We start from the raw sequence: 12,992 nt of genomic DNA on the forward strand, positions 1-12,992 counted from the left end.
ATGGAGCGGCCATATTAAATAATACAATATAAATCTGCTGATTAATTCACTTTGTTGGGAAGCAGTAAATCAATAGTTCAGTGTAGTTTTTATTCATCAAAATAAACAGTTGACTAATGCCACAATAAACAGGAACCTAAGCATCAATCATTAGATTTACAGTGCTTTCCCTTAAGAATAATAGTATTTATTGGAAAAGTCATATAAAACCATTGACTTGATTAACAGTTGAACACAGATATAAGCCTTTCATGTGAGTACACATCACAAAAATACAGAAAAATGTACTTATCATGTAAGTACATATACTTATTCCATTCTTTCTATTCTAAAGACGGTTCATGGTGGCCTAATGAAAGTGAAGAGCATCCATGACTGTCAAAAAAAAAAAAAAAAGTAGTTCATACAGTCATACTGTAGCGTTGTGTCAGTTTTAGCTGTTATTCATTTTCTTTTTGGGTTGTACTCATACAGTTGCCATACTGGGGCCTAAAAGCCAATCTCACAGGTTAGTTCATCAGCACTGGTGTTTATCAACACTTTCTGATAAAAAGCAGTTTTAAAACCACTATGCAGAATATGATTAAGATGGTTTTAATACAGTGTAATGTAGAGAAGCACAGTCATAAATCAAACAGTGACATGTTGTCCAGGCTCTCGCTTTGCAATACTCAAGCGGCAGCTGTCTCACAGTTGATCAATAGACATTGAGATGGTCTGCATTAAAAACGGTCTGTTTACAATACTGTCTGTACCTCAATATGCAGTTCATGGAGTACCGCAGTCCTCGTAAATCTGTATTAAAGGGGATATTGGATGCAATATTAACTTTTACATAGTGTTTGCATATAAATGTGTCTTAGTAGTGTGTGTACACTACGGAAGTCCTAAGAGGCTGTGGATTATTAATAATTTTCTTGATTGTTTTCTTGAGATCACGACTTAATTACATAGTAAACAACAAAACAAAAATTGTTTCACAGCTTTTTTATACCTCGTGATCTCGATGTATCCAAAAATTGTTGTCTTATCTTGTGATCTTGACAAAATTTTTCTCGTTATCATGTCTTTATTATCTTGTGATCTCGTTGTAACAAAAATAGTTTTCTCGTTATCACAACTTAATTATCCCATGATCTCGATGTAACTAAAATTTTCTCATTATCATGACTTTACTATCTCGTGATTTCGATGTAACAAAAATAGTTTTCTGGTTATCACAACTTAATTATTAAAAACAGTTAAAATTAAAAAATTATTTCATGATCTCGACATAAAAGTGTTCTCATTGGTGGCTGATAAAATATTAAAAATATTTTTCTCTTTTATCACGACTTTATAAGTATTTAGTAAGTATTTAGTATTGTCCTCTAGATTATTCAGTTTTCATTTACAGAACCATAATGTATCATTTTTTAAAAAACACACATCATTATTTAACAATCTTGTGGCAATGCAAATATTAAAAGGCAAAATGTGATTTTTTTCCCCTACATTTTTATATGACAAACAATCCTTTACATACACTTTGAGAAATTTTTTTTGTGGTCACACAACAAGCCATAGAATAAAAAACAAAACAAAAAAAAAATGCACAAGGTAATCTCAATGATCAAAAAGAGCATTTCCATTTTTATTTTAACGAGACGTCGGTGGATGTGATTGTCAAGTATTTGAAGTGACTTACATGCAAGTGATAAGCTGCACAGATCATACACTCAAGAAAAATAATGACATTTGAGAGCGAGAAAGAGAGAGAGAGAGATCGTTATTAATGTGAAAGTAGGAAGATTCCTTGAAAGAAGGCACATTTGTTTAGCTTAAAACAGACATGGACATATTACATGAGCATTTGGTAACAATATAACATTTCACCCATGTGAAATGACTTGCTTTTGTGCTTCAGGGAGACATGAATGCTAATACCTATACTTCAGTTCTTACACTTTGTTTGTGGAGCACATCAGAGAAAGAACTGAATAAGAAGACGTCCATTCTGTCCACAAACAAGATCCTACAGATACATTTCCCTTTAAATCAACAGCAGTTTGAACCCAAACCTACAGAAGAAACCGTGTAAACTCAAGCGCAGGTTCAGATAAGGTTCTCTTAGATCAGGAGACAGCGCTCTCACAGAGAGCAGCGATCACTTTACAGTATCAAACACATCACAGATTAAATCAGTAAACCGCTGGCAAACCACACAGGGGAAAAAAAGAGAAACGTGTCAAACTAATATGTCTGGGACAGATTCATGTTGTCATTCAAAACCTGAGGAGAACATGAGGTGGACGGAGCAAAAACACACCAAATAGAAAATCACTAGAGACATTATAGGAATAGTTCAACTAAAATGTAACTGTCATCATTTACTCACACTCCAGTGTTATTTTGGACCTCACTGACTTTAATTTCACTCTTTGTAGCACTGTAATGAAAGTCAATGGGGTCCAAAAGAACACTGGACCCCACTGCCTTTCATTCCAAAAAGAGTTTAAAATGTGAGAACTAAGTCCTAACTATTTGGAATCACAAGAGGGTGAATAAATGATGAGTCTGTGTAAATGATCCCTTTCAGGAGCAAAAAACGTGCAAAATGAAAGGCAGGGTGAGAATCAGCTGCCATAGATTTGGTTTGAATTAAAGCCAAACTCAAGACAACTTCGTCAGAACTAAAGTGACATTAACATTAATAACCGTGAATGTGCACACACTGATCATGATAGATATCAGTCTCTGTAGATCATGAGGCAGACGTGTCCATTTAATATCTGGTTTGTCTTCCCTTCCTGCCTCCCTGGGGGCCCGTTTGAGAACCGAGAGCTTCAGCTAAGATGTCACTACATGGAGAACATATGGAAGCTTTCAATGCCTCTATCAATCTGCTGATGAACTGAGATTGAACTCCAGGTCTGGGCACATTATTCAGACAAGCGCTGTGCTGGTGTCACCATCCGTCAGCGCAGGAGACACAGTGAGGTGCCAGCTGCCGGTTAGGAACGCCGAAAATGCCAGCCGTGAAGTGCTAACAATCTTGGAAAACGAAAACAAGGAACGTTTATTGTCAGTCTGTTTGTCTGACTTGATGAATATTATGAATATTTTTGGTGTAATTTTTTGGGGGCCTGAATTTTTCAGTCCAAAAGAACAAACTTGTGGTTTCGTCTGAAGATCAACAAAATCAGAGGGTGACACGAAATCTGTCAAGAACATGTAAAGGCCACATTTCACCCCAATATCTAAAAGATTTTAAATATGGAATTTAATTTAATTTAAACACTTAAGAGCGTAGCAATTTAAAAAGATTATTTCAAAATATTAAAATGCAAAAAAGAGGTATAAATACATATAATAATAAAAAAATTGAGAACAATTCATTATATAACAATATAATATATGGGAATATTATTTAGATTTTATATATTAAAATCCTTAAGTATTTATACATCAATGTAGTATTTCTTTTGCATTTAATTTAAGAAGCTAATTACATTTTTTAAATCCCTATCACTGAGTAGTTTTTTTTTTTTATTACAGAGGTTTTTTTTCTCTATTACAAAAATGAGAATCATTATTCAGAACAGAATTTGGGGTAAATGTTTTGTAAACAATATCATATATGCAAAGACATTTTCATTCTTATGTATATGATTATTTATTTCGATTATTTTTGCTTTTGAAGTGAAACGTGATCCAGTCATGTTTTAATGAGATTCACCTGACTGAAGAGGAAAATCAAAAATAACTCAAGAACAAATAAATGAAGTGATGTTTTGAATGTGCACCTCATATGTGACCCGTGCTGGCAACATGAGTCAGAATGCGCACAGCTAATTACAAGCTACAGGCAAAACAAGTGAAAAAAAGTTAATTTTTTGGTCAAATTTGTATTTTTCACAAAAACGGGTTCATTAAACCCTCGTCTAATGATCCCAATGCTCCAAATAGTAATTAAACATATGAAATTATCTTTATTTGTACGTTTTCTGACAGGTCTACCTTCTAAGTTTTAAAAAGTTCAGTTTGTCTATCAGAAGCAAAGCACTTGCGTCTGACATTTGAGAGGAACATGCAGGGATGAGAATATAAAGTGTGGGACTTGATGAATGTTAAAAGAGTTATTAAGAGTGATAAACCACGAAAAGGGTTTAATATATAGGCCGCGTCAGTCTTATTAATGTTAATCAAACAATTCAAGAAAAGAGGGAATCACTCGCTGCTCTTGACTGAACTACTTTATTTGTAATAAATACACTAAAGACTGTGTAGTGATTTTTACATTTGTTTTAGTTGATTCTAAAGTTTATTTGCATGTTGGTTTTTATTTTTAATAAAGATAAAATAATAACTATACTATGATTAATATAGTAATTATTATTAATAAAAGAATTTGAGGAAAGGATGCACCGAAAATCGTTTTATAATTGAATCGTTAAAAAAAAAAAACGAATCGTAAGGCAAGTGAAGATTCACAACTATAGTCGCTAATTAACTAACGTCTTCTGTGATTGGTCAAAACACCCCACGCACTGCATTGTGGAATCATGGAAAAAAGCTGAACATATATTTTTCCCATAGATTTGTTTGTGCCAAATTTGGTGATATTACCAGAGATTTTTAATCTATGGTTGCTAGGCGATTTTGTTTTGGAACCTTCAGAAAACTAGATTTCTCTCAAAATTGACTTTGCTGACTCTACTGACTTCAAACAGGTGTAGCTCAGACATTTTTTGTCCGATTCCATGATCATTTTGAAGATTTAAAAAAAAAATTTAATAGAGAATGTGAAAACTAACTCTTTTTTGAAAATTTGCTCATTGTGATTCATTTTGCCAACATGGGTCACATATATGGATTTTATTTTGTATCCTGCCTTACGGAACATTCACTAAAGGATTGTGGATTTCTGAAAGAAAAGTCTCACATTACTCCTACTGAAGTAATGCCAAAACTACTTCTGGTTCCTTTTAGATGCTGAATTCAACTTCAGCTGATGCCATTCTTTTAACATTTAACCTAACAAACACCCCTCAAAAATTAAAAGCAAAACACATCTCCATTTATACTCAGTTCTTAGCTTCGGTAAGGACAATATTAGCGGTCACAAACATTAGACAGAACGTTGCCCACAATATCACAAACCAAACCCAGAATGTGTGATGGAAAGGTGACCGGTGCTTATTTACAGCATCCCTTCCCAACACAGGCTCTAGGTGACGACGACTAAAATATACTAGGAAGGCCGGGATGATATACTGAATGCCCGTTCCAGCATACGCCCCTGTAATACCCACAAGCGCCTCCAGATCGTGAGTACAGAAGGCCACGATAATGGGCGGCACTAGGGTAATGAGCGGGAAGACGATACGGTCCACCACCCAAGGGTACGTGCCGCCATCCCGATGGAAGAGAGTCTTCCAGTTGTTGCGTAGCGTGACGGCTATTATGGGAAAGTTGGTGCTAATGGTGAAAACGGGAAAGAGGCCCAGGAAGTAGCGCAACACTGGAATGCTCAGGACGTCGCAGTTATCAGTGAAGTTTAAAGTGTACATGTCCCGCAGCAGAGAACTGTCGAAGCAGAATATAGCCGTGAGGGACAGCAGGCTGTAGAAACACAAGATGAGGATGTAGTCGGCCATGACCAGGGAGCTCATGCGCTTCTTGTTGGAGATGGGCGTCACGAGCGAGGGCAGCGAGTGCTGGCACATGAACGAGTAGACGCAGACCCCGAAGAGGTTAGGCACACCTGAGATCTGAGCCACAGATGGGCGGCCCTCACTGTGGCCCTTGCCAATACGAATCAAAGCCAGGATGATCATCATGGTGAACGCTGAAAGAGACAGAGGAATTCAATTATATAAAATCATGCAACATCATAAACTGTAATTATATGATGATCAAGTCTATTTTGTTATATGTAGGGCAACACACTATAGTCAAAAACATTGCTTTTTCATGCACTTGTCAATTTTAAGATTTTGGTATATTTGGTTTTCATAACATGCTGTTTCAGAGTAGTGGAAAGAAAATGCATGCAAATTAGTGCATATTTCATTAAATAATGCCTCATTTTAACAACATTATAAAAAAGACAAAAAATGAACTGGGAATCGACTGGGGAAGTATGGGGTTATCTGTAAGATAAACGTTTTACCCTATCCACCTGCAATTCTTGCTTTAATACTGGACATTCGTCTCATGTGTTTGAGATTATAAAGATTATTATTTGTAAACACTGTCTGGCCTAAAGACGCCCTAAATTTTTATGCATACCCATTTTTGTAGTCTGAATAGCAAAAAATGCACGAAATCTGATTTTAACTAAATCAATCCAAGTCTCATGGGGATGTGACTTGAAATCCAGTTCAATTGGATTTGACTAGATTAGTTTCAGCATGAACTGTACGAACAGATATCATTTGGGACACAACTGGGAAATCCAAGGTCTCTGTCGTGTATGTTATGTGCTTGATGGACTTGAGCAGAGGACACATTCCCAGTTCTGGTCTGTCCACACAGACAGCTTGCTGCTCATATACCGTGTCTACATTGGAAGCCACTGACGCAACAACTCGAGTCTGTCAACACTGTGGCATGACGCACAGCTCTAATGCATCCAATGTTCACAAACCACAGGCCAATCAGCTTTTGAAATCAAACCAAAACTTCACCAGTTCATTCAACCAGAAATCCATAGTGTAAAAAATTGACTTTGGGTCATTTTAAAATAGTGAAACTTTAGTTTAGTACTAGAACCTACCTGCAAAAACTACCTTAAAAACTGTGTATGCAGGGGAAAAGCTGTTTTATAATAAATATTGATTTGATTTTGCCAATAGAAAGTACTATGGTCCATAAGATTTATTTAATGTTTCTGAAAGAAGTCTCTTATTCGCCAATGCACATACATTATTAACACTGAACCCTGGGTTAGGTTTGACTAATTGGTTTGCACACAGAAACAGCCAAAGGTCAAACTCACAGTAAAACCTCATTATTAATCCTCTTTACTATCATGTCTCCTAATTCTAACCTATTTATCTTATTTAAGCTTTTCATTATTTCTATAATATTTCTATAATTCGACAGACATTTCAGCTAAGAAAGGTTGGTCAAAAACAGAGCACAAAGGCAAAGGCAAACAACTGCATTAACAGGTAACCTTCATTGTGCAATATGCTTAATACAGCAAAACAGATACGCAAGAGCTCAACTAGAGGACAAACATAGACATACATAATGATGGAACTGCAAATCACTGGGGGAAACGTCAGAGACAGATAATGCAACCGAAGTACCAACCGGAGAGGATACAAGCATGGATGGGATGTAGTCAGATTCATTACTCCTTTTCATAAAAATAGCAGAGTACAAAAGAGTTGCACCGAAAGAATAGGAGGGTAGAGGAGAAAAAAAGAAAAGAGAATCAAGGGCACACTTAATCCAAATACTCCTGACACAAGTCAAGTCATTGTATAGACGCTTAACCTTCAGCACAGAGGCCTTTTGTTGTTTAGGGATGAGATGTGATTGCATCCCGCCAAATGCAGCACAGCGATTCATCACATGCTATAAATTCCCTCAGTGTACATGCTGATGGCCATGGAAAATGTGTCTTCAAGTCTTATTCATCATGATATGTTTGTATCTGACAGCAGTGCTAGCAGAGCCTGCTCGGCAGACACCACACAGGTGGACAAGGAGGATATAAAAAAGCGGACTAAATAAATTCATGCAGCAAAGTCAAACTTGTCACGGCATTACAATCAAAATGACACTGATTGCTAACGTTTCCCCAAAGGACGGCGTGTTGGGTTTTGAAGGACACTCTTCATTAACAAATCACCCGTGAGATGTTGAGTCACATGACCAGCTGTGACCATCAAGTGTGAATGGGGAACGATGGCTTGCGAGCACATTAGGCAGATGTCAAAAACATCCCATCTGTGAAAGTATCATCAATCATCATCCATAAACACTGTTATTTAGCTATCCAAAGCAATTTACAGTAATTGTGCTTTTTGCCAAGTAGGACACATTCCTGGATCAACAACCTTGCCTGCTTGTTTTAGAACATAAATGATCAGGCTTCAGGGAGATATTTATTTATATTAGAGATCTGTTAAAAAGCTTGGGGTCAGCAGCAAGATTTCCATTTCAAATAAGTGCTGTTCTTTTGAACTTTCCATTTCCACAGACAAAATGGATCATGGTTTACATAAGAGTATTAAGCAGCACGTCTGTTTTCAGCATTGATGATAATAATAATCGTTTCTTGTGCAGCAAATCAGTATATCAGAATGATTTCTGAAGGATCATGTGACACTGAAGACTGGAGTAATGATGTTAAAAATGCAGCTTTACATCACAGGAATAAATTACATTTTAATATATATTCAAATAGAACAGAGTTATTTTAAATTATAATAATATTTCACAAAATTAGCATTTTTACTGTACTTTTTATCAAAGTCTTGGTGAGCATAAGAGACTTCTTTACAAAAACATTAAAAAAGTCATAAAGACCTCAAAGTTTTGTATGGTATGTTAAATATAGTTGTATAGTTAATATATCTGATACAGTATTAGTATGATAGTATTTAGTATAAAAACAACTAATTTACAAATTATTTATAAAGATTTTTTTGCAACACCACAGATCCCCTTCTAACAGTCTATTATGTACTGACAAAAAGTCATTTGGAATGACCATGAATTGATTTTTGGATATAGTCTTTGTGATATAGTTCTGTTAATTATTGAATGAAAATGCTCATGTGACAGAGGGTGAATATACAGGGCACATCTCCCTAATTGCCTTTAAACTTTGTTTTGCACCTAACAGTTAAAGAAATGAAAGTTTTAACAGAACCTCATTAAGGAAGCAAATGTGGACATCAATACATAGCAATGGCTTAAGAGGGTGCAAAATTTAAGACATCTATTTTACCACAGTTTATAAAAAAAAAACAAAAAAAAAACAGAGTAGAGGGCATCCACACTATGGACAGCCCACACCAGTTCAGACAAACTGACGATCCTCTGAAATTTTCAAGCAAATGAGTGAGTGGTTTTACGGTCTGTTGAGGAAAGCAGGGTTTGGTAGTTTGTAGCTTGTCCATATTGCAGGCCCTGCTAAATGAGAGGTGCCAAAGCATTTTCCTTGAGAGCAATTTTCAGGCTCTATGAGCTGAACCATTGCCTGGGGTATTCATTAAGGCACAGCTATATTTCAGATCACCTTGAGACTACACTGCTGCACAATACCCCACACTGATGTTGTTCCAGATCCAGTATATCTGACCTATAAAAGCACTATAAAGTCTGGTTCTCAACGGATGCCTATTAATATAGGGAAAACCCTTTACATTTAAATAGTACTGGAGCTATATCCTTATATATAGTGGTGCTGCTGTTCACTGTTTAAATGGTCTATTTGAAGTAGGGCTGCAACTAATTCAATCAATTCAATCAATATGCCTCTCCATATTTAATGTGTGCTCACAATTACTCATGAAGGCTGCACATATACACTTGATTCTTTGCACCTTGCATCTATTGCGAATCACCTTTATACATGCACGTGTCCTTACATTACATTTTATTTATTTGGCAAACTCTTTTATCCAAAGTGACTTAGTTTCCATTCAAGCTATACATTTTTTTTAGTTCATGCATTCCCTGGGAGTTGAACCCGTTTGAGCAATAGACCCATGACCTTGTTAGCATTCTACTGTTTGAGCTGCAGGAACATAAAAAAAATGACACAAATTATGTCTTCAACCTGAACAACAACTTTTTTTTGAGTCCTGAGCACCTTGTTCTAGCAGCATTAACAGTAATACAGTCTCTGAGAAGCATTTGGAAGCCCACCACAGCAATGCAACTTGAAGTTATTAATCTCCAGGGAGTAATCACACGCTCGTTGTCCATTTCTCAACGTTCACACCAAATATGAATTAAAGCGGCAACCTCACTGACTCATTTCGCTCTCCATGTCAAAAGCTGATAAATGTTCTCTACTTCAGTGCTGAGAGGAGGTGATCCTTCCCATTTAAATTACCCCCGCAATAAAACTGCCTTTAAATAATGCATTTGAAGATGCACAGCTTTGCATACAAGAAGCCGTATCTGTGTTCCTGGTAAACAAGCTGCTTCATGAATTTCATACAAGTGGCGATTGCGAGTCTATGGCTTCTGAGACTGCTGAGGTTTTATATCTGCGCACAGACGAGAAACAATACACAACAAGCAGTATTAACTCAAGTATGAGGCTGCCGTTGTCGTTGAGCTAATAACTGAGCTCTGCTTTCTGGTTTGTAAGGCTGAGCAGAGTGACGGTGCTGGTAGTAGATGGCATCGAGGCTAAAGCACAAAGTGGCTCCTCTGACGCCAACTGAACCGAACCCTACTTACCACATCTCGTTTGACACAGGAGCAGGCACGGTCTCTCCCTCTGTGCATTATGGGTGAATGGAAGCACGCAAGGGACGTGCCTGCTTGTCCTGCTGTCTGCTGCGAGTAATGACTGAGAGCATAGAGGATCGTGGGAAAAATAACAAGACTGGAAAAGGCGAATAGAAAGAGGACAAGAGATGATGGGTGACTGGTCAACCTATTGGGAAACCAGCATGAGAAGATGTCTGGTTCAAATTCAAAAACAGAAGAACGGCTGGACTAATGTATAGGTATGCCATTATTAATCAATAAAGAGGAAAACTGTGGAAGTATGTTGAGGGAATTTTGACCACTTGGGCTTTGGTGTGAAATAACAGCACTGTATGGTTACTTGGTTTGTAAGCACACTACATTATGGATGAAAGTGGAGTCAGCCGGTCAAAATAAACCCTAAAAGGACGGCAAGGGCTTGAAAGAGTCTTGTATCACTCAGAAGGGGTTTATTTTGGGATGACTGCTTGAGTACATTCTCCTTGTTATTACTACACCACTTACCAAAAATTAAATTAAATGGACATGAAATATTGAGTTGAGATCAAATTATTGTATTATGTGGGATGAAAAGAAGCCGTGGAGTGATGCGAGAGACATGAAACTACCACTGATATGTAGGAAATTAGTTGCCAGTGCCAAGTCAAATATAAAGTTTAGCATCATTATACAAAAATATCTGTCCACTTTATATTCAATGCAAATGTTAGTCATAATAGTCTATGGTAAAGTAGTCATTTTAACTTATAAGTTCCATTAACATAGACAAGGCTTTTTCATACTAAATAAAAACTGAGATTGTTCACAGATCACTCGGTGTATTAAAATGTCCAAATGTTAAATGATAGCTATACAAAAAGAAATAAAAACCTTGGCTCTTGCTGGATCACATTAAAAATTCAATCCAATCTAAAACTTTTACACAAATTTTTTTCTTTTCTTTTTTTTTTTTTTTTTTTGCCTGTGAATCAAATTTGGTCCTGCCTGGCAGAATGATTAATAAGTACAGCTGGAAAACAATTTGTAAAAACTAAGTACCATGCAGAATATCTGAATAACTACGTAAAAATCAACTGATTCTTTTAAAAGTTTAAAATGTAATAAAAGTTTAACAGCATTTCATACTTGAATTATGACCACATTTGCAACAAAGATGAAAAAAATAGTAATATTGATATTAATATTTGAATGTTAATTAATATAAATAATATAGCAACATTAATAGTGGCGCTTTCAAAGTAACAATTTAGGTCAGGATTGGTGATTAGCCCTGTGTAACAGATTGTGTAACAGACTGTGTAACTTTTTTTTTAAAAAATAAAACATGAAAAAATACAACAATTTTGAGGACAATTAAAGTTGCAAATTGATTATGTTGCAGAATGATAAAGATTTTTTACACATCCCTACAGTTTGAAAAGTGAATTCAATTTGAATACTTTAAGGACTTGCAGAAGTTCTAGTTCTAGATCTGAACGGCTCTAAATAATACTGTAGACTAATAATGAAAAGAATGCTTTATCAAATAATTACTTCAGCTCTCTAGAGATTCAGAATAGAGGAAGGAAAAAACAGCAACAGAGAAAGAGAAGGGCAGCACACATACAAAAAGATGGCCTCTTTGCTGCAGAGCACCCATGATTTCCAGTATATGCTGCTGAAGCAAGCAGGATGAGCTACTTCACCCCTTACGTTATAGTGCCCCTTAAACGGGAAGTACATTAAAACACAGATGGCAGAAATATGGGCGCATAAGCTAATCAGCAGATTTCTGTACAAAGTTCTATACATTTCTTGATACATAAATTTTGAGTAATTGCTGCACAATGCTGCATAGCATCACTTTCCACCATTCAGAATTAGCGAAACCTACACAGCTAGAACAACTGCCGACATTTTTTTGCCTTCTTAGTGCCCCTGGAGCTGTTAGGAAATGTATCCACCAGCCAATGACTCTCATTCACATTTAATTTTAAATCAATGAGACGAAGAGCAGAGAAAGGTGAGCAAAAGGGCATATGGTTGTTTCTTTAAAGGTCTATGAGCACTGCGAATGTGCGTGCAAGAATACATGTTCTTTGTCCGTTGTACACATTCATTCACCACTGCGTTCACATGGGAGCAGAAGCCATGATTCAGTGCAGCTGTGATTTGAGCGGTGGCTGAGGATGGGCGGTTTTATTTTGGGCCTGTCGTCTGGTAAATGGCTGCCCAATCACGCCTGAGACGGCTTGTCTAGCATGTCAGGCTGAAGTATGAGGGAGACAGAAGGCGGAGACATGGAGCGGGACGCATTTATGATTGACAGACCCTTGCTACACTGCAGAGGAGGGGAACAATGTATTAATCATGATGGTGTACCTTTAAGAGGTGTACTTCTAAAGCGATCATAAAACCAAGTTACTTACAGACATATTTACAAACCAGCATTATGCAAGTTATTTTGCTCCTAAGGTAAATTTTGAATACAACAGCAGATTTTTTAGGCTGTGTTTTTTGCATATTACAATAAAATATATTAAGACAATAAAAGTATATACACA

The 12,992-nt window shown here is 36.5% G+C and overlaps 1 protein-coding gene across 1 annotated transcript in view; it reads right to left on the reverse strand.

Annotated features, from left to right (window-relative positions):
- Positions 1 to 1,609: 1,609 nt before the first annotated feature.
- The window catches only part of tmem104 (transmembrane protein 104), a 35,329-nt gene continuing 23,946 nt past the window's right edge, over positions 1,610 to 12,992 (reverse strand). The window contains exon 10 of the mRNA XM_042729817.1: positions 1,610 to 5,830. Within this exon, the coding sequence (XP_042585751.1) occupies positions 5,067 to 5,830 (764 nt within the window). The 3' untranslated portion in view covers positions 1,610 to 5,066. The remainder of the gene's footprint in view (positions 5,831 to 12,992) is intronic.

This window comes from Cyprinus carpio, chromosome A3 (assembly GCF_018340385.1).
Source record: "Cyprinus carpio isolate SPL01 chromosome A3, ASM1834038v1, whole genome shotgun sequence".
NCBI lineage: Eukaryota > Metazoa > Chordata > Actinopteri > Cypriniformes > Cyprinidae > Cyprinus > Cyprinus carpio.